The sequence below is a fragment of the Cynocephalus volans genome, chromosome 11, assembly GCF_027409185.1.
Source record: "Cynocephalus volans isolate mCynVol1 chromosome 11, mCynVol1.pri, whole genome shotgun sequence".
Classification (NCBI taxonomy): domain Eukaryota; kingdom Metazoa; phylum Chordata; class Mammalia; order Dermoptera; family Cynocephalidae; genus Cynocephalus; species Cynocephalus volans.
In genome coordinates this window covers 114,446,958-114,470,233 of record NC_084470.1, presented here as the reverse complement: position 1 = coordinate 114,470,233, position 23,276 = coordinate 114,446,958, and the positions used below count along the sequence as shown (strand labels likewise).

Here is a 23,276-nt window from a genome sequence, read left to right as displayed (position 1 = left end):
TACACTTCACAGAAAACAGAAAAATAATAGAATTTATAAATCAATCCAAGAGCTTGCTCTTTGAAAAAAGAGAGTAAACCTACTAAATAGACAAATTTTGGGTTAATTTCTTAAGACGGGAGAAATAAGACACATGCAGGGTTCAAAACATTGTATGAGTATGATACATGACTCTATGTCAATACATTTGAAAATTACAATGAAATGCAAAAATATAAATTGCTCAAACTGATCTAAGAAGAAAACAGAAATATACCAATATCCCTGAGAGATACTGAAAACTTTTCAATGAATCTATTCTACACAAACTTACAAGTCAATGCATCAAACTTTGATGCAGACATTTTATATACTTAAAGAGTTCCAAAATATGAAAAAATTTTAAAAATGGAAGTGTCCTCATCTGTTTTATAAAGCTAACCACACGCTGATGTTGAAAACTGAGGATGAAACAAACAAACAACAAAATAGTACACACCAACCAACACACTTACAAATTAATCTTTTTAAAAAACTTGGAAACAAGCAGTGTATTTAAAAATATCATGGTCACAGTAGGTTTGTTGTAGGAATCTCTATGGTTTGCTGTTGGAAAATTGATTTCTTTAAAATATTAATTTCTTTAAAATATTATATCAATAGGTCCAAAAAAAGAAAACCCATAATCTGAATAGGTGCTTTAAAAATGGATAAAATTCAACACATGGCCAATTTTAAAATTGAATAAAAAGGGGCTAGAAGTATTTCTTAATATTAAATAAATAAATAAGCAAAGCTGTTCCACTTTCCACTAACGTTAAGAAACAATACGGGGATTTCCATTAAAGTCAAAATTAAAATAAGATAGCATCATTTCCCAACAATTATATTGTTCTGGAAGTCCTAGCAAAGCAAAAATAGATGAAGCAAGACCATTATCATCTGTGGATGATATCTAAATAGAAAAGCCAGGACAATAAAATGTTAAGCCAATGAAACATTAAAAGAATTCAATAATTATTAGAATGTTAAATAGATAAACCAAAATAAACACCTTTACTATAGACCAGAAATAATTATCTATAAAATATAGAAAATATAATTGGACAATATCCCAATTGAAAAAGGAAAGAAAAGACTCAGAAATAATCTTTTTTTTTGTCTTGTTTTGTGTTTGTGTGTGTATGGCTGGCCAGTACAGGGATCCAAACCTGTGACCTTCCTTGGTGTTATAAGGCTGTGCTCTAACCAACTGAGCTAACCGGCCAGCCCAGGAATAATCTTAATAAGAATTTTAGCAGAGTCTATCACAAAGAAAATCATGAGCTTTTATTAAGGAAAGTAACAAGACCTTGAATAGAGAAAAAAATACCATATTCCTGGACAGAAAGATAAAATATTGCATGAATGTCAATTATTTACAAACTAATTTCTAGGTTTATTATAATTCTAATTAAAACCCTGATGAGATTTTTTTGGAGCTTGCCAATTTCAAATATGTATATGGAAGAATGAACTAGTAATTATATCTAAGAAAGTTCTAAAAATAAAGAACAATGAGCAGTAACTTCCTCCGCCAGATACTGAAACATTTTATAAAGTAAAAACAATTAAAACAAAGCAGTACTGATGTAAGAATTGACTGAGAAATCAATAAAACGGAAAAGACAGCACCTCAAACAGTCTGGAGTATATATGAGAATTCGAGACATTGATCAAGACTGCATCATAATTCAATATGGAAAGACTTAATAAACAATGTTTAGTAATAAAGTATTTGCAAAAAAAATTAATTCTTCATATTACGGTAGATACCAAATACATTAGAGATAGGTTAAAGAAAAGAGACTGAGCTTGCTGCGTGCAGTGAGGTGGACAACTTCCTGCAGGAGTGTTGACTGGCACAGCCTTTCAGGAGAGCAGTGTGGGCATATCAGTCAAGAAGGGGAAAACGATGGTGTCGTTTCACTCTATAATTCCTCATCTGGAAATCCTTCTGAGAAAAACAATCACACACAATACAAATACACCATTCCTTAGAAAATAAATGAGCTAGGCATTCAACTCGTGAACTTGGAATAAAAAGGAACAGAGCCAACCCAAAGAAACAATAAGGAAGGAAATAATAAGATAAGGCAGAAATCAACGAATTGGAGAACAAAAAGAAACAACGGAGAAATCTAACAAAGCCAAAAGCTGAAAAGATTAATAAGATCTCTGGCACCGTTGAACAGAGACAGAAAAAAAATAAGATGGGGGGAGAGGTGGAGAGATGGAACAAGGGAGAAAAGGAAAGAAAAGATGCTAATTTAAAAAAATATATAATAGGTAAGCAACAACAAAGAAACAAAAAACATTTAATAAGAGTTTCATGAACTACAAAATACTAATTAAATTGAAAACCTGCATAAAGTGTATAGATTCCTAGAAAGCTACAAAATGTCCAAATGGGTACCAAACAGGTACAAAATTTAAATCTAAGCCAATCGGTAGTAAACTGAAAGAGGAGTCAGATACTTCCTCTCCCAGATGCTTTACAGGTGACCTCCTTCTTTCACCAATGGTTTTCACCGATTAGAATTCAATTGTTTTCATTCCAAGTATTGCATTAAACTGATATGGCCACAAAAATATATGGCCCTCTTTTAGGCAGAGGCATCAATTCTTTCAAGGCTTACTATGGAAGCCTTAAGGTGCATGGCACATCGTACCTTTCCTCTCGTTAAATGTAAAGAGAGACATTGAAGTGTTTCTACATCTCCTAAGCCGTAAGGCACAAACTTAACACAGTGGCCGTGGATTAGCTGCAACAGTGCAGAGCACCGGGGGCGGGGTCACTGAGCACAGCAGATCCCCACCACCTGCCACCCCAAGGATTGCCATAGGACTCTGAGATGCGCTCTACTTCGTAGAGCTGGGGGTGGGGGGCGAGGTGTTCTGCGCAGTCCCTGCTGTAGATCTGCCAAGAGTCCCCATTTGACTAAGGCTGGTTTTGCTTGTTGAAGAGCAATGAAAAAAATGACGGAATGTTGACTATGTTTGGCACACAGGACACGGACCTTCATGAAAGTCCTCGTGTTGTGCAGCGTCCATCAGCTTTTCACATTTCATCCTTCTTCACTTTTGCCACTGAGCCTAGCTGTACAAACCTGCACTTTCATTTGCTAATATAAATTCCATTTTATTTTACCATTTTAGAGACTACTGATGACTAAACGCAGAAGGAGAGAGAACACATGTTTTCATGTGGAATGTTAAAGATAAATTTATACCACGGTAATGTGTTGGTTTGAGAGACTGTTCATCTATTGGGCTAATGCCTTTAAATCCAAGCAATTTGAAAAAAAAAAAAAATCCAAGCAATTTGTAATTTGTTAAAACATTAATTTGGGCTTTTTTCCCTATTCTCAGTTGTCCACATATACACAGTCACTGGGATTTTTTCCAATTCTCAGTCGTCCATATATACACATAGTCATTGTACTAAAAAAAAAAAAATTCCGTTCAAAAATAAATCAAATCAAATCAAATCAGTCTGCTGTCCCTAATGGGCTGACAACCCTGATACTGCTGATGAGAGACAGCAATGACCGAGAAGCCTGCTCCGTGCCCATAGAGAGCAGCCCTGGAGATGACTACCAGTGGCATTTCACTGAACAAATATGTTCTGAGCCTCTAGTATGTTCCAGGACTACATTTGCTCCAGATACAAATGTCCCAAAAAAGTTCATAGAAGCAATCATTTTTCCAGTGACCTACTTCTATAATGCAGGTAAAAATCACTTTTTCCCAAATTAGAAAGTGAAATGTGGAACCAAGAGTGCTCAACATTGCACCAGTGTACTTTGGCAAGGCAGGGGGATCCAGCTTCCCCAAGCTGAACTGGCAAAAGCATTAGAGGAAAAAGATATTTTGGGGGAATGCCCTGAGAAACACTTTGGCACTGACAATAAAAGGAAAAGCACGAAGTATAAAAGAAGCTTTGGGCTAGGGAGTGGTCAGTAATACACCATAGAGCATGACAGCCTCTGGGCCAGTCGAGGTGCAGAAAAGCTTAATACTATCTACAGAGGGATCCCCTCATCCCAGCAGCTACCACAACACAGAAAGTTTAAAATTTAATAGTAGCATAGACAAAAGAGCTTCCTCCTTTAAAGCAAGCTGCTTTAGGAAATTATTAATAAATATAAGTGGCAGAATAGAAAAAAATTGGCTCTAGAGTTGAACAGACCCAGGTTTAAACCCCAGCTCCATAATTTATTAGATGTGTGATCCTAGATAAGTAATATTTTTCAGCCTCAGTGTCCTCACATGGGTAAAACGGTATAACAGCCACTGTGGTAGAGACTCCAGAGTTGGCCACCATCAACTCCTTGTCTCTCTGTACATGCATGTTGCTCCATCTGTACAGATGTGCAGTCATCCCTGCCCTTGAATATGGACTGGACCAGTGATTTGCTTTGACCAATAAATGAGGCAAAAGTGGCCTGTGTAACATCCCGGGCTGGGCTTTAAATGATCTGCAGCTTCCACTTGTGTGCACTCACAACACTCCCTCTTGGAACCCAGCTGCCCTGTTGTAAGAAATGTAAGCCACCCAGAGAAGCCACTTGAGCGAGCCACAGCACTCCAGTTGACACTCCCCAGCTGAGCTCTCAGCTGACAGCTGGCACTAACTGCCATCCATGTGAATAAGCCGTCGTGGACGCTTGAGCCCAGTCAAGCCACCAGATGACTGCAGCCCCAGCTGACAACACATGACGCAGAAGAACTGCCAGTTGAGTCCGGTCCAGGTATATTAAAAACAAAATCTCATAGAGCACAAAATCAATTCATGTAATCCATCATATCAAAAGTCTACAGAAAAAAAAAAAATCAAATGATCAAAAGATGCAGAAAAAGCATTTGACAAAATCCGACACTGATTGTTATGGCTAATTGGATGTGTCAGATTGACTGGGCGATGGGGTACTCAGGTTAAATACTATTTCTGAGGGTGTCTGTATGGATGTTTATGGATGGGATTAGTATTTGAATCAGTGGACTGAGGAGAGGAGATGGCCATCCCCAGTGTGGGTAGGCATCATCGAATCTGCTGAGGGCCTGAATAATATCAAAGGTGGAGGAAGGAAGAATATGCCTCCTTTTTTCTGCCTTACTGCTTGAACTATGACATCTTATCTCATCTTCTTCTGCCCTCAGACTGGGATTTTACACCATTAGCTCCCTCGGTTCTCAGGCCTTCAGACAGACTGAATTACACCACTAGCCTTCCTGGGCTTCCAGCTTGCAGATAGCAGATCAAGGGACTTCTCAGCCTCTATAACTGCATGAGCCAATTCCTTGTAATAAATTTCCTTTTAAATCTAATCTCTATACATTCTATGGTTCTGTTTCCTGAAGAACTGTGACTAATGCACCCATTCATGACAAGAAAAACTCTCAGAAAACTAGTAATAGAGGGGAGCTTCCTTACTTGGATAAAGAACAACTACAAAAAAATGTACAGCTAACATCATATTTAATGGTGAGAAAGGAGATATACAGATGCCAAGTAAGTATAGGAAAATTTTTCATTATGAAAAAACAACAGTGAGATACCACCATATACTTAGTAGAATGGCAAATGTCCAGAACTCTGGCAACATCAATTGCTGGCAAGGATGTGGAGCAACAGGAACTCTCATTTGCTGCAGGTGGGAACACAAAATGGCACAGCCACTTTGGAAGACAGTTTGGCAGTTTCTTACATAAATAAGCATACTCCCACCATATGATCCAGCAATTGCACTCTTTGGTATTTACCCAAATGAAGTGAAAATTTATGTCCATTCAAAAACCTGCACACAGATGCTTATAACAGCTTTATTTGTAATTATCAAAATGTAGAAGCAACTAAGATGTCCTCCAGCAGGTGAATGGATTAATAAACTGTGGTATATCCAGACAATAAAATATTACTCAGCGCTACAAAGAAACATGCTACCAAGCCACAAAAAGACACTGAGGAGCCTTAAATGCTTATTACTAAGTGAAAGAAGCCAATCTGAAAATGCTCCATACTAAATGGTTCGAACTATATGACATTCTAGAAAAGGCAAAACAATGGAGACAGTAAAAAGATTAGGGGTTGCTGGAGGTGGGGGGAGTGGGTAAGTAGACAAAGCACAGAGTATTTTTAGGGCAGTGAAACTACTCTATATGGCACTATAATGGTGGACACATACAATTATACATTTCTCAAAACCCATAGAATGTAAACCACCAAGAGTGAACCCCAAAGTAAACTACGGACTTGCAGTGATAATGATGCATCAACGCAGGTTCATGAACTGTGTAACAAATGTGCCACTCTGACACTGGATGCTGACAGTTGGGGACGCTGTGCATGTGTGGGAGAAGAAGGTAAGTGGGACCTCTTTGTACTTTCTGCTCAATTTTACCATGAACCTAAAACTACTTTAAAAAATAATGCCTATTCAAAAGGGAAAAAAATCTCAGAACAGTGAGAGAGAATAAACGGTGGGTACTGTTTTAAATTACAAGCTTCAGGATGGTTTATTAGGCAACAGTAGATAAGTGAGACACCCCTCTATGGAAGAGACTGCTGATTAACTGCTAATATCCATTCTTGCTTTCTTTCTCTACAATAGAGCCCTTGAGTTTTGACTGGATAAATGGCCTCCCAACCAAGGATCACATTTCCTACCTTCCCTCTCAGCTAATATGACCACAGGACTAGGTTTTGGCAAATGGTACATGAATGGATATGATATAAGCAACTTTCAGGTCATACTCTGAAAGGGAGAGGGCCTATCACCTCCTTCCTTTCCATTCTTTCTGCTGGGAAAAAAGCAAACATGACAGCGGGAGCTGGAGCAGCCACCTTACATGAGGTGGAACCACATTTGAGGATGACAGAACAGGGGTCTCTGATGCTATCCAGACACCACACTAGCCACGAAGCACAGTTATTTTGGAGGCTACATTTCTGCAGCCAAGCCTCTTTCCTAAGTAATAGACCATCTCACAGGGCTGTGCTAAAGATTAAATGAGACAATGTACACAAAGTATCTGACACCGGGCAGGTTAGTTAGCTCCTTCTACATGGGCTCTGAGAGCTCAGAGGCTCCAGCAAGAAACGAAGCTACTTGGACATCCTTGACCAAGAGCAGTCCCCACCTACTTCAGATGGTCAGTCTCTGCAATCAAGCCCATGGCTTTTAGTGGGACACGTGTAGGATGGAGAGAAAAGTCAATCCTGGTGATCCATATCCAGATCAATCCTGGTGACCCCTGGGGCAGTAGATGCTGAAGGCAGAGCACTCCCAACTGTGCTTCCCAAAACCTCCCTTTGCAACTGTAAATGACCACACCTACTTTCAACATGCTGCCCTGCCTTCAAGATAAAGTCCAAACACGTCAGCCAAATAGACAATGCCTTTTACAATCTAGTCCTGCTCTCTGATCTAAGCTCAATTCTTTCCATTCCCCCATCACACTCTACACTCCAGTTCTACTGGGTGGTTTGTGGTTCCAGATCATGTTGTGCTTTCTCACATCCCCATGGCACTGCAGACGCTCGTCCATTTGCCTGCAAACCCATCTCTGTCCCCAGCGCCTCTGCTCCCTTCTCTGTTTGGTTGACTCCTGCTCTTCTTTAAGACAAGGCTCAGTAATCACCATAACCTCTAGGAAACTCCCTACCTATGGCAGAGACTGCTCATGATCCCTCCAAAATCCTTTCCCTTTTTCTTCCATAGTATAATAAGTTGCAGCAGCATGTGGCCATCAAGCAGAAGACTCCCAGCAACCATGTGACTTGGTGCTGGACACCTGGGTTGAGCAGGAATCACAAGTGCTACTTGCCAAACTGCCCTCAAGAGAAAGAAGGGTTCCCGTTCCCTTCACTATGGACTGGAATATGGCTTGATGATAATTCATCTCCAACAGACAGACAAAGGCAACACACCAAAGTCAGCAGAACAAGAAGATAAAGGCATCTCCAGCACCATCAGGCTGCCTCCATAAGTTGAGAGGAGTGATGCTGAAAGATAAATTTAAGAGTTCACTCAAATTCTGAATGCAAATCCCTCCACGGCCTTCAATAGCTGCTGAATCAAACCCTCCTGTTGTAAGAGATGAGCACAGATCACCTAAAAGACCCAGGATTGGGTAGAAAACTTGATGGACTCAGGCCATTGATTCAAACTATTGAAGTCTCGGGGGAAGGAAAGCAGGGTCCAAGGCATCCTGACCCTATCGGACTCTCTTCCTGAATCTTCCACCTCTGTTCATTTTTTGATAGGAGCTATGAAAAGCCTGGGGCCTTACCTCTAGAGGCTTCATAAACTTCGTAGAAAGAATAGAAGTGGAAGCCTAGCGAAGCGAGCAAGTAAAGAGACAGTTCCCACCAGGGCAGCATTGCTCCTTGTCACAAAGGTTCCTGATGCCCACGCTGAGAGTTTCTAGAAAGAAACACAGAGACAGAACATGAAGCCACAGGCATGACACTAGAGAACATCTTAACATTGATTAAGTTAGTTCATACTCCCAGACACCCATCACCACCCTCCCAGGTAATACAAACATAACCCCCAATCAAACCTCCTCCTCCCAGTGGCATTACCCCACCGTGCATCTAACGCTCACATACACACATCCTGCCTGGCCAAGGTGGTCAAGAGTTCCCATAGCTTTTCCTAGAGTTCCCATAGCTTCCTGCCACAGTATACGTCAGACAGTTCTCTACTTATTGCACAACACAATTGTTTCCCCCTGTGGAGAGGACCTTCAAAGAGCAGAGACCTTGTAACAGCAAAGTCAAGGAGCCACATGCCAACCAGCCACCAAAAAAAAAAAGAAAAAAACACAGCAGGGACCATGCTCTCTGACTCTCCAGCACCTACACAGAGCCTGGAACGTAGCACAGAAGGACTCCCAGGTGCTTCGTGAATAATAAATGGCTTCAAAAGCCTGAATAAGAGAAAAGTACAAAAAAATCTCCAAGCCTCTTCTAAGCCAACAGCCTTAACCTCCTCATTTTCCCCTTCAAATGTCATCCCATAGTTATCAGAATGGACTAGTAAGAACTGCTCTGCCTTCTACGTGCCCATGCACTTCTTAAAGGGGAGTGACATAACCCCAGGCTGCTGGGGTTCAAATGGATGCTGAGCTCATCACTAGACTATAGCCAAGTGTGGACACTTGAATAGTTCTGGCAAAGGGGGTGTGAGGGAAAGGATGTGAGGTTGTGGTCATCCTGTGCTTTTCCTCCCTTTCCTGCTGAGCGAGTTGGACTGAGAGGCGAAAGCCATGTGAAGAAACAAGGTAGAAGGCACTTCAGTCCCTGACTCCATGTACCACCTCCAACCCCAAAACTGCCCTGGACCATTTATATCTGGACTGTTACATCTAGGTTGCGTAAGCCTCTGCTACTCAAGATCTCTCCATCATGACAGCAACATCTATATTCTAAGTCATTGGAAAGGTAATGGAAAGTTAGAGCCTAAAATTCTGCAACTTAAATGAGCCCAAATGTTCCCAAGTAACAAAGAGTTAATTAAATTAAGCCCTTCTGTGGCCATCATTGCTTCACTTAAACCTCTCAAGTATGTCTCATTGTGGATGCCAAATTAAATCAAGAGCAGGGCCGGCCAGTTAGCACAGTCGGTTAGAGCACAGTGTTGGTAACACCAGGGTCAAGGGTTCACATCTCCTTACTGGCCAGCCATCCCCAAAATTAATTAATGAATTAACAGCAAATCTTTAAGCCCCAAGCAAGCTGTTCTAATATGGGGCCAAAACCCAGTACTCACACATTATCTCATTTTGTTTTTGCAGCAGTTCGGTGAAGCAGACAGAGCCAGGGCGGTAGGCATTTTACAGATGACGAATGTGATGAGGTCACAGAGCCAGAAATAACTGAGCCAAGACAGAAGGACAAATACCGCATGATCTCACTTCTATGTGGAATCTAAATAAGTCAGACGCACAGAAGCAGAGAATGGAACTGTGGTTGCCAGGGTGGGGGTGGAGAGCGCATATTGGTTAAAAGGTACAAAGTTTCAGTTAGACAGGACGGTAAGTACAGCATGGGGATCACAGCGAATTGTAATGCCTTGTGCACTTGCAAACTGCGAACAGACTAGATGGTAATGCATTGTGTGCTTGCAAACTGCGCACCATAAAAAAATGACAAGTAGGTGATGAATATACTAATCACCTTCATTAATCATTTCACAGTGTATATACATGAAAACATCACATCATACACCATAAATAGGTACAATTTTTATTTAGATAAATAACTGGGCCAGGGCTCAAATCCAGGTCTTTGGATCACCAGGCCCCTGCCCCTCCTGTCTGCCACGGCCAGCCCCATGAATGCCAGTTCATGGAGTTACTCATCCTTAAAACCTGCCACACACAAACACCTTTCTTCAGGCTACCAGGAGACAGAGGAGGAAAGGAAATAAACTTCAGCTTTCATAAACTCTGAGGTCAGAAATCAGCGGCCCTCCACCCACAGTGCCTCATGGTCAGTACCAAGTCACCCAGGGAGTTTGGGCTGGGTTTCTCCTGCAACCTAAGAGATCCAGAAACAATCAGACACTCGTGCTTTACACCACAAGCCTCTCTAAGCCCTAGTCTGTCCACAGCTCTTTGTCAGACTCCCTACTATTTTTCAGAACCTCTGCCAGCTTCATACATTTGTACTCACACTTTTATTTTTAAATACCTGGCATCTCTTAGAATAACAAGATTCCTTTCTGGAACTTTGTAGGAATATGGTAGTCTTCTCTTTAGTGGGAGGTTAATTTTAACTTCTTGGTTTTATAACATCTCTCCTGTCAAAGGGTGTTGGTAATTACATTGGATGACCTCCTCATCTCGTTAAGAATCTATGATAAGTGAAGAGCTGAACTCCTAAAAATGCTACTGAAATTTGAACATAAATAATCTCATAGATTAAATGAAAGTTCTAGAAGCCCCACTCTTTAGAAGCTTTTAGGGGATATTCTATCTAGGAGAATTCACCCACATTAAGAATTTAGCCCTCAGGGAACTAGAAAATTCAGCATTCTAACATTTCCAGTTTGGGTGGGGCTCTTAGCTACATTGTATATGTTTTGCAAACATGCACAAAAATACATAGCAACTAGTAGCAAAACAGCAAAGCTGTCTTCTCACCTCCAAAATTCCAGGATCGGACCAAATAGCCTCCAACTGACAGCCTCCAAATAGCTGTAAATTCTGGCACCAAACCCACCTGACAGGAGTCTCAGCTCTGCCATTTACTGATTGAGGAACTTAGGTAGGTAACAACCTCCCAGACATGTTTTCTCATAGGGCTGCTGAGTGGATTCAATGTAAAATTCTTAGCCCAGGGCCTGGCACTGAGTAAGCACTCAATAAACATCAGCAGTTACTCATTTAGTGGATTTAATTCATCAGGAGCCTACTAGCCACGGCCCTGGTTTTCTACCTGAATAGAAGAAATCTAACTGACCTCACAAGGGGGTGGCCATCCTACCTGCTTCTGCACCTCTTTCAGCAGACTGGCATCCCCAGGGTTTTCTTTAATGTCTAACTCCCCTACCTTCTCCCACAGCCAACCCATGTCCACCTGGGACAGCAAGCAAACTGTCCTCTGGGGCCACCTGAGAACCTTCTGTCCAGCACCTCTTCCCCACCCCTTTCTTCTCATCCCCAAGGGAATGTGTCAGCACTCTCCTTTCCCTATGTCATCACGCGCAAGTGCATGAATGCCACCTCCACGGGACCACACACGGACACCCACACCTCCTTCTTTACAGACATTCTTCCTCACACCTCTCTTTTTAGCACTTGCCCCTTATCTCAGGAAAATCACTCTCCCCCACTGTTTCTTCTCTGTTCATTTCAGCTGCGCACCCAGAAAACAAATCAGAGTAAATCTGTGTTTTAAAGGATTTAATGACACCACAGTATCAAGAAAAGGACAGCTATACATTTGGGCATATAACCAGAACTTTTAAAAAAAATGTCCAAGTCCTTAAAGGTTTCCAAAAACTCTCTCAGAAAATCAAGTGTCTATTTCTCATTCTCTAAATATGCATGCTCTTCTTTAGGCAGAAGCTCTCATGATGAAATCAAAGAGGTTCTTAGTCGACGTGTAAATAAAGCTTCTTTTCTGTTTTTCATGCATAGATTCAGTCCTGCAGCAACACGATCCGCTGAGTGGGCAGCTGTGAGGAGCCTAGGAACTTATCACCATGTATAGCACCATTTCTGTAGGAAACAGCCAATCCATAGGAACACGGCCTGTTTCTAAGTCATCTACCGGATCAATCTATATAATGGGGCGGTACTACGGATATGTGCGAGCTAAGGAGGGTTGGCTGGGATGTCTGATGGTGAAGACATGTTTCTGAGAACACTTCCACCAGGGTGGGAATACTGGTCAGCCCTGTGAAGAAGAGAAAATGTGGATGGTTAGGGAAAGGGAAGTAGGAGCAGAGTAGTAGGTGGCAGAGGATCTTAAACATATATGATCTCAAGTTTGTACTTCATTTCCTGAAGAAACCTCAGGCTGTGAGCCACTGCTTTTAACTATTTGAATGAAGCTTCACGAAGAAGCCCTTTGACACTCTGGTAGAGTCTAGAGGCAGGGAGGTCAGCAATTCAGGCGCTCGGTGGGAAGTGGAGAGAAAGTACTAGAGCCAAGCCATACAGATGAAGATAAAGTATGCTGACCTGGCATCAGACTAATCCAGGAGTCAACAACAAGAAAAAAGAAAAAGAGGGAAATAAAGAACATAAAACAGCAACTCCAAAGCTGTAAGACTACAGGATCTCAAAGCTAAATGTTATTAAGGAGAGTGAGAAATTCCAGGCAAGTGGAGACAAAGTGATAGAAAATGCATTTCACATTAAGTGTTGGAAGGAAATCGTTGCAGAGGTTTCCCTGGAATCAGAGGGAAGGAAGTCAGACTGGAGTTACAGGCAGGTTTCTCTACCTCTGTATTGGGTACAAGAGCTCTGAGGTTGGATATTTCAAAAAAAAAGTATTTACCTGGAAATTACAGAATTCAAGAGGCCCACAGAATAAACTGTTAGCCATGGGGGCAAGAATTCTTCAGCTAACAGAGCTTTTCCTTCAGCTAAGGAGAGCTTTTTCTGTACTGGAGCGACTCACATTTGTATTTACTTTGTACTTGAACACTCCACCTGCTTTCAAAGATGCCGTCTGCTCAGATCCTCACGGGGTTCCCTTTCGGGAATCAGAATCCTGCTCAAGAAAAAGAAGCGATCTGCCCAAGGACACAGAGAAGCCAGCAATGGAGGAAAAATTAGAAGTAATGTTCCCAACTCCCCCTCTCCCACAGGCAGAAATCCTGTTCCTAAATCTTGGGAGAGAAGAATATTTCACTGTGCCAAAGCCTGAAATGTGCATAAACGTAACTGCTGTAAAATGCTTTCTCCCCAGCAATTTCCAATATCATTTCAAATGTACTTTATCATTATTTCTGATACATGTAACAGATTCCAACACTTCCATTTTAAATGTTTTCTGTTCTTAAATCTTGATATCAAACATTAAATGGACTATAACCAAATATTCACATGCACCAGAGGACTTTAAAATGGCAGCTTTCATCAAGCTAACAATCCTTTGGTACCAGCATCACCATCATTACTTCTACCAACCAATTGCTCAATGTCCTAAACTAAGATTTTTTCCTATACCGAGTTTTCTTATAGTTTAGTAGTAGCTGTACTCTAATAAGTACTATTTATAGACTACCTGTGCTGAAAAAGCACTTTATGAGTATTATCTCATTTAATCTTCATAACAACTCTTTGACATGGGTACTTCTGAGACCCTCATTTAACACAAGAGAAAACCAAGGCCCAGAGAGGTAAAGAAATCTACCCTAAATCACACAGCTGGGAAGCAGCACAGCTTAGATTCATACCCAGCAAGTCAAACTCCAGAGCCTTCTCTGAGCCACCTCACTGTTCTTACAGAGTGCACTGGTTTTGGTTTTTTTTGTTTTGTTTTGTTTTGTTTTCAAAAATCTATAATGAAATCAATCTGTCAGGAAAGCTAGAAGGTAATATAAGCTATCTAAATGTAAAAGAATTTTGTAAAGTTATGTATAATTTCAGATACTCCCTAAGAAAAAAAGAATTGGGAAATAACTAAATGTAATCAAAATACACATGAAACATCTAGCCCATGTACATCCCTTAAAAGATTTACTGAGGAAGGCAAACTTACTCAAACCAATTTACCTTGGATAGCAGAGGGGAAAGTCAGCAGTTATGTAGAGATGAGAGCTGAGTAAAATTGAAATTGTTCTAAATTTAGGAACAAATGAGCACTCTGGAAGCCACAAAGTATTAAAAGTGAAAGGAACACGTCTACTGAAATGACATCGGCTTTAAAGAAAATCAAATAGCAGCGCAATAGACTAGCAGACTCGGAAAAAGTGGTATGAGACTTTTGTTCTTTTCCAGGGTCCAAATTGATGGAATAGAAGCCTGTTTTGCAGAATTTAAATTACATGATTTTCCCCTGGAAAATCGAGTCCCAAACTCACTGAGTCCTCCCATATCACAGTTCTCTCCAAACCTCACTTAAGAGTCTTACAAAGACTCCTATTCTTCTACCCACATAATATTGAGGGGAAATATTTCTCCAAGCCCAGGAAGGCTTCACCAACACAGAGGAATGATTACATAGGTTGGGGAAGGTCCACTGGACTGAGCAAAAAGTCTAATTACAGAATATTTTAAAACACATACTACTTCCAAATCTGCACCAAAATATTATGTATCAGTTATGTATCACTGCATAATAAACCATCCCAACATGCAGTGTTTAAAACAACAAAGTTTTATTCATTCTTGGGATTCCATGCGATGGCAATCTGGGTGGTTCTTCTACTGATGTCACCCTGGGGTCACTCATGTGACCACAGTCACCACACAGCTGGAAAGGGGTTGGGGAGGCCGTGGTGGCCCCACCCATGTGTCTGGCATTTGGTGCCAGCCGACACTAGGCACGTTGCCTCTCCCCCATGTGGGCGCTAGTCTCCAGAAGGCTAGACTCAGCTTTTTCCAGCACAGGGGCTTCTTGCCAAAAGAACAAAGGCAAGAGATGCAGAGTCTCTTAAGGACCAGGCTCCAGAATTCACAGAACACTGTACTGGTCAAAGCAAGTCAAAGACCAGCCCAGATTCAAGAGGGAGGAGAAACCAGTAACACATCTTTATTAAAGGAGCAGCAATGGAGCAGGGACACTGCTGCAGCAGGTACGTCAAGCATCACTGACCGACGTGGGTACACTCTGAGAAATGTGTCATCTGGTGATTTCATCGTTGTGCAAACATCAGAGAGTGCACTTACATAAACCTAAATGGTATAGCCTACTACACACCTAGGCTATATGGTATAGCCATTATAATCTTATGGGACCATCACCTTTTATGCGGTCCATCATTATGCAGTGCATGACTGTACATATAAATAGCTACTAATAAATAATGGCTTGGTTCCCAGACCCTTTAACACCTGTCTGTCAGTTGTCTCTTTACAGTATAGACACTATATGTTAAGGTGCCTCTTCACAACATAGATATCTAGAAGGGAACCCAAAACTCCAGACGTGGCAGAGAGTGAGAGCAGGGCATGAACATCACTTCTCTCCTTTCAAAAACTATACTTCACATAACAAAATTTTAGACCCAATTCTTCATTCAACAATTATCAATGAGCTCCTACTGAGAACCAGGAATTGTGCTATATGTGAAGACAAAATATAAATATCCCTTCTGGGATCCCCCAAAGATGGCTCCCCTAGAAATGTCCATGTCCTGATATCTAGAAACTGTGAATATGTTGCCTCCCATGGCAAAAGGGACTTTGCAGATGTGATTAAGTTCAGGATCTTTTAACAGGAAGATTATCCCAGGTTACCCAGGTGAACCCCCACCAATCCATTTTGGACTTCTGACCTCCAGAACCACAAAATAATATATATGTGTTGTTTTAAGCCACTAAAGCCATGGTAATTTGTTGCAGATGCCATACGAAGCTAATACACCATCTCAGCCCTCAGTTAGTTCATGGCCTCGTGGGATGAAAGTATCTAGCTAAAAGAATTTATGTAAAACAGATTTTTAAAATCCAATTGTTATAAACTTTAAAAACTTAAATTGGAAGAAAATTAAATCTAAAAACAAAATATCGTACTCAGTATGCGCCTCCGCACTTTTTTGGCTTCCACCTCACTATCAATCTTATAATCAAACATAACTCTAAGTCTTTTTATATGAACTTCTCTTAAGCCAGTTCTCTGCTGTTAAAGACTAGCAAAAAAGAGTCGATTTTATAAGCCCCTAATTCAAAAAAGCTGCTGATGTCATACTGCTTTCTTTCCCCTGAAAATTCTCAACCTATTTCAAGCCTTCTTAATCACCAAGAATCATGCCCACTACATCTTACACTCCCCAGATTAGGGGCATCTGAATGAACCAAATTTTTTTTTACAATATAATACTTTAAGTAAACTTTTCATTAACATATACTTAAATAAAGAAAAACAGTTAAAGCTTTCAAGAAGTGGACTCACCCAGGTAATTACCACTGATATAAAAACTGGATGCCTTAGAAGCCCCTTTTGTCCTTTCCTGGTCACTAGCCTGACTTCTACCACCATGGTTTAGTTTTGCCTGTTTTTGAACTTCATATAAATGAAATCACACAGCACTTACTCTTTTGTGTCTATCTTCTTTTGGCCCACCTTTATGTTTGTGAGATTCATCCATGATGTTGAGTAAGGCAATAATTTGTTCATTTTCGTTACTGTAGAGTATTCCAATTGTATAAACTATTTACACACTTATCCATTTTACTATTGATGAATGTGTGAGTTTTTTTCCAGCTCAGGGCTTTTAGGAATAATACTGCTCAGAGTATTCTTTTACACATCTTTTGGTGCATGTATGTATGCCTTACTTTGAGTGTCTACCTAAGAGTGGCATAGCTGGGTCACATTTAGTAAATGATACTATAAAACAGATTTCCAAAGCAGTTGTACTAATTTTCATACCCACCAGCAATGTAGGAGAGTTCTAGTTTATCCATATCCTAACCAGTACTTAGCACTGATAGTCTTTAATTTCAGCCACTCTGGTGAGTATATATATATATAGTAATATCCCATTGTAGTTTTAATTTGTATTTCCCTAATTATCAATAAGGCCGTTCACCTTCTCCTGTTTATTGGAAATTTGGAGATCCTCTTTTATGAAGTGACACTTGCCCCTTTTGCTACTGAGCTGTCCATCTTTTTCTTAATGATTTATAGAAGTTCCTTCTACATTCTGGGTATGAGTTCTCTATTTGGATATATGTACTACAAATACAAGAGTACTTCAGAAAGTTCATGGAGAGATTGTATTAACTTTCAATTCTGTTTTTCCACCAAATTTTTCGAGTATCCTCACACCTTCACTAGTTCTGTAGCTTGTCTTCTCTTCATGGAATCTTTAGATGGACATAGTTCTTACCAATACTTTCCTTTACAATTTGTACTTTTTGTGTTTTATTCAATACACCTTTCTCCCTGGGTCATAGAGATATTTTACTTCGCCTTCTTCCAGAAGCTTTATTGTTTTAGCTTTCACACTTAGGTGTCTGATATATCTTGATTAATTTTTGTATATGGGATGAGATAAATGATCAAGATTGATTTTGTACATCAGTCTGGATATCCAATTGACCCAGCATCATTTACTGAAAAGGCTATCCCATCTCCATTACACTGCAGTGTCACCTCTGTCATAAATCAAAAGATCACATAGGTATAAGCCTGTTTATGGATTCTCTACTCAGTTCCATGGTCTGTCCGGCCTTGTGCCAAAATCACACTCATATAACTATACATTGACCCAATAGCATAAGTCCTCCAATTTTGCTCTTCTTAGATTGTCTAGAATTTCAAATAAATTTTAAAATTGGCTTATCAACTTCTATTTTTGAAAAAAATCTGCTGAGACTTTTATTGGGATCGCACTAAATCTATACATTTATTTGCAGAACAATAATATTCCCTCTATTATTTTACATCTTCTTTAATTTCTCTCAATGTTTCAGCTGGCAAAGGGTTTTTATTATGAATGGGTATTGAATTTTATCAAATAGTTTTTCTCCTGTATTCTATGTATGGGGTTAAATTGCATTTATTGATTTTTCTAATGTTAGACAAAGTTTACAATCCTGGGATAAATCCAACTTGGTTATAATTTATTATCTTTATTATAGATTGCTAGATTTGATTTACCAATACATTAAGACTTTTGCATCTTTTTTTGTGAGCATTTAGCCCATAATTTTCTTGGAATGTCCTTCTCAAGCTTTAGTTACAGGGTTATGCTGGGCTCATAAAAGCAACCAGCGAGTGGTCTTTCTTTTTCATATTTTTATGTTTGGAAAATTTCACTAGTGAAGCCATCTGGGCCTGAAAATTTTGCTATAGAAAGGTATTTAACTACAAATTCAATTTCTTCAATAGATATAGAACTACTGATTTTCTAGTTCTCACAACTTAGGTGAGACATCTTATTTGAAAAGCTTGTCCATTTCATCTTGTTTTCAAATGCATTACCATGAAATTGGTCATAATAACTTAAGATCTTTTAAATGCCTGTGGGATATGTAGTGATAACTCCTTTTTCTTCCGACACTAGCAATACCATATACCACTAAGGTTCATTTCCACCCACACTCACACACACTCACACACACACACACTCACACACACACACACACACACACACACACACACAGCTGGTGTGCACTATATGAGACACATCTACTATCTCAGGAATACTCTCCAGCAGTATTACCCTTCACAGGAGCAAAGCTAGTGGAGTGTGTAAACAATCCAGCAATTCCCTCTCAAAAGCTTTACCACTGGAAAAAAACTATGATGAACCTGAGCAAAAGGAGACACTAAATGAACAAGAAAACTGCTATTAGTCATGCACTAGGGTGACCAGCAAGAACTTAGAAGAAAAACCACCATTAAGCTGGTTGTAACCTAGGATACCCAGCCTTCCACCCTCAAGGAGTCCATAAGTACAATGCAGGGGGCCACAAGCTCATAAATTTCTTTTTCATACATCTTCATTTTCATGAGTCTCTAACTGAAAATCAATATTTCACTGGATTATAAATGTGGACAACAAACCACAGTACTAAGAACAGTTCTGGTGACTTTATCACCAATAAAAGTCACAGATATTTTCGTATCAGTGCAGCTGTTGCAGATACTGCAAAATATCAACATGGGCTTCACTACTTTGAAATTACAGGAGTTATTTGCTACACCACTGAATTCTGTTACTTACTGCATTAATAAAGAAACACCACCATAGTCATCATAAATTTGGTTTTTTAAATACTATTTTGATAGCTTTTAAGTTATAACCCGATGTTTTTTTGTTTGTTTATTTTATGCATTAAGTAACAGAGTTCCCACCAACATCTAGCCACCCACAAAAATGACTGCTCCCTCCAGAGACTTCGCCTTCACCCTAGGTTGGTCCATCTAACCTACTTCCCAAGGACGGAGCAAAGTAAACAGCAGATAAAGCACAAGCTTTGATCCAAAAGAGAAGTCCAATACCTAGCCCTGGGCCATACTCGTTTACGGCTTTGGCACCCCTCCAAGCCTTTCTCTAGTCCACTGTGAGAAGGCCTCACACTACTTATCTTTCCCAGTTACTGTAAGGTTTAGAAACGATGTATCTAAAGCACCGGGCAACCACATGGTCCCCTTAAATTAGTGTTAATTGAACTTCTCAGGTCAGAACTATCCTTAACCAACACTTAAATCGCAGTTAGGGGATACACTTAAATCGCAGTTAGGGGATGGTCCCCTTAAATTAGTGTTAATTGAACTTCTCAGGTCAGAACTATCCTTAACCAACACTTAAATCGCAGTTAGCGGCTGCCCAGTGAGAAAGGAGGGAGAAAAATCATAGGGAAGATGGAACATGAAAAATGGAAGGAAAAAATCATTCTTCAAAGTCCACTATAAAAAAAGTCAGTGAAGATTTCCCTCTCTGGTGTTCCCAGAGCACTGAATCACATTAAAGTAGGTGCCTAGCTCTGAGGATGGATGAATTAATTAATGAGAAATACAAAACAGAAAGGGACAGAAACAATGAGCGTCATCCCCACAGAAAGCAAACCACTGAGAGTGACAACCCCCTAGCCCGACAGCCCTGATCCAAAAGCAATGAACACGGGAAGCAGCAAGTTTCTCGACACCAATGCCACCCCTAGCACCTTGGGTGAGGACTGGGGGCAATATGGCTTTTCCACATAAAGATCGGTGCTACCTGGAGGCTAGACTCAGAAGAGATGATGGAAACTGAATCCCATGCACAAAGCAAAAGAGACCTCTAACTATGGTGCCCCTGCTGTCGCAGCAGCCAGGCAGGCGCACCTCTCATACTGCCAGAGGGACAAGAGGTCGCAATTCCCGGCAGCAGTGCTGGAAACTGGGGACCGAGCCAAGGAGAGAGGGCGCGGGCAGGGGCGTGCGTGGACTGGGCGGGCTCCGGGCTCCCGGCGCCCAGATCCCCGCCTTTGCCTTTGTCTCCTCCGCGGCACCGGGAACTTCCTCCGTCCCGCCCTCGGGCGCGCACCCGGGCACCGGGTAGGAAATGCAAAGTCTCCCGAGCTTGTCTGTCTTTCAACAGGGTAAAGTGCAGAAAAAATAGCTCCTAACCTCCCCGGGACCCCCTCCGGTCACCAGCTACCAACCTCCGGGCTGTCCCGGGCGGCGGCGACGGCGACGCTCACGCGCCACGAGTTCCCAGCACCCCTCTCTCGGCACTTCCGAGTCCCGGAGGCGGCTGCGGGCTTCCCGGGCCGCCGCGCTCGTTCCCCGGAGCGGCCCCTGGGAGGAGCAGCCCGGTGCGCGTCCTCGGGGCGCGCCCCCGCCGCCGTGCCCGCGCCCCCGGCGGCCGGCCCCTGCGCGGAGCCGCGCTCCCCGCCCCCACGCCCGCCTGTGCTAATTGCAGCTCGGGCTGGCTGCAGGTTACTGGCTGGGCGGAAGTCACCTGGAGCTCGAGGTGGCCGCACAGCCAACACCGGCGGTCCCCGCGGACGTTTTGCAGGCGAGTGGAGGTGGCTTGGTGGGTGGAAAGCGAGCGGGCTGTGCAGCCCAGGCAGCTTCCCGAGCTTGCTGGCCGAACTCAGGCCCTGTGAGCCTCGCGGCCCACCTCTGTAAAACAGAAATAAGCTTCCCTGCTTTTCCTCGCCGATTAGAGTGAAGCTCAAATGGGATGAACTCTATGAATTGTAAAGCCACTTACAGAGATCACGACTGCAAAACGTACACCAAAGATTTTGAATGGGTTGTAAAAAAAAAAAAAAAATGTGGAAGATCAGAAGATGCCTCAACGGGATGTAGTTAGGACGGTGACTGTGCCCTCCTCAGAGGCTCCAACGCCGCGCCGAGGGACGAGCTTGCCAGAATCCCGCAGACTTATCCGAGCAGAATCACCTGGGCTCCTGTTAAAACCGTTGCAGCCCCTTATAACCGAGGGCTCTGGATTCCTCCTCCAACCAAAGGAATCAGACTCCCCAGGGACTGAGTGTCTCGGGTGGTTCTATGATGAGGTAGATAAGGATAACCCTGCCTTAGGCAGCAAGAAAGCGCAGGCTGCTGTAGGAAATTTAATCTAGCAGTCATTGTAATGGTCCAGGGTATTATCCTTCTGATGGCAAAATTCTCTGGGAAACCAGAGTATGAGCTGGAACTGAGAACTGGAATTATCTTCTCGTTCAGCTTCCCTCGCTTCCACCCCCAGCCCAACACCTAGAGCAGGACGGCAGGTGTTAGCAGACTAACCCCAAGTAGGAATGCCAGATGTAGCAAAAATGCAGGCTATCCAAATAAAATTGAATTTGAGATACACAATGAAATTTTAGTTATCAGTATAGCCCAGGCAATATTTGGGGCATACTTAGGCTAAAAAATATTACCCGATACCCATTATTTATCTAAAATTTGATTGGGCATCCTGGGTATCTGAAAATCAAATTTAACTGGATATTTTATCTGGCAACTCTAGGTCCAAGGGTTTGGCGGAGGGAGTGGTGGAGTAAGGGCTCAGCGCACGTAGTATTAGAGTGGGAACAGGGAGGAGACGACAGCTCCTACCTTATTTCTAAATGACGCTAGTGGATGTTAATGCAGGTTCCCTGTCATTTACACGTAACACCTATCTACACATGAGCGCGCACATACACGCCATCTTCACCTGAAAATACAGAGGAAAATGAAGGTAGATTTGACTACAGGTAAATCAGAAACATCATTCAATAAAAATAGTCAAAATTTAAAAATAATCAATATACTGGGGAAAGTATTTGCAGGAAACATGCAAACTGTTATTTTTTTACTATACATAGATTTAATGCAATCAATAAGAACACATTAGGAGGCAATTGTAGATGAGCAAGACACATGAATAGACAATTCACTAAAAAAAAAAAAAAAGGAAATAAAATTAGGAAACACATGTATTTCAAAAAGCTCAAAGAAATGCATGGTAAAATAACAATTTTTCACAAAGTTGGCAAAAATTAATAAATGACATTAAAGGCTGGCAAGGATGCCATGTGATAGCACTCACATGCAACTCTTAGGTAGGCCAGCAATTTGGCAATATCAAAACCCTCAAAATGTATGAAAATCCTTAAAAACATTCAAACCTTTTGTTTTCTAATTCTGTTCATGGTAATAAATTCAAAGGAAATAATCCATACTATAGAAAATTCTCTTTTTTTTCAGCTTTATTGAGGCTTTATTTTTATTTCAGCCTTAATTAAGAGATACAAATTGTATATATTCAAGTTGTACAATGTGATGTGTTGTTATACATATACATTGTGAAATGATTACCAATCAAGCTAATTACATATCCATCACTTTACATAATTATCACGTGTGTGTGTAAAATGTTTAAGATCTACTCTTTTAGCAAATTTCAAGTATACAATGCATTATTAACTATACTTAACATGCTGGACATTAGGTCTTTTGAACTTATTCATCTTATAACTGTAAGTTTGTACCCTTTGACCAATATCTCCCTGTTTTCCATATGTCTGGACTCCTGGCCACCACTGCTCTACTCTCTGCTTCTATGAATTCAACTTTTTTAGATTTCACATATAAGTGAGATCATACAGTATTTGTTTTTCTGTGTCTGGCTTATTTCACT

At 41.1% G+C, this 23,276-nt stretch overlaps 1 protein-coding gene across 7 annotated transcripts in view; it reads right to left on the bottom strand.

Annotated features, from left to right (window-relative positions):
- HHAT (hedgehog acyltransferase) overlaps nucleotides 1-20,976 on the bottom strand; it is a 321,836-nt gene extending 300,860 nt beyond the window's left edge. For 3 of the 7 annotated variants that reach the window (XM_063114371.1, XM_063114375.1, XM_063114380.1), the window contains exons 1-2: nucleotides 9,798-9,851; nucleotides 8,314-8,447 (exon numbers count right to left, since the gene is read on the bottom strand). In XM_063114371.1, coding sequence (XP_062970441.1) covers nucleotides 8,314-8,404 — 91 coding nt within the window. In that variant the 5' untranslated portion in view covers nucleotides 8,405-8,447; nucleotides 9,798-9,851. Of the gene's footprint in view, nucleotides 1-8,313; nucleotides 8,448-8,787; nucleotides 8,872-9,797; nucleotides 9,852-20,770 lie in introns of those variants that run through there. The other 4 variants (XM_063114373.1, XM_063114372.1, XM_063114374.1 and 1 more) reach the window with 4 other exon arrangements.
- Nucleotides 20,977-23,276: the final 2,300 nt, after the last annotated feature.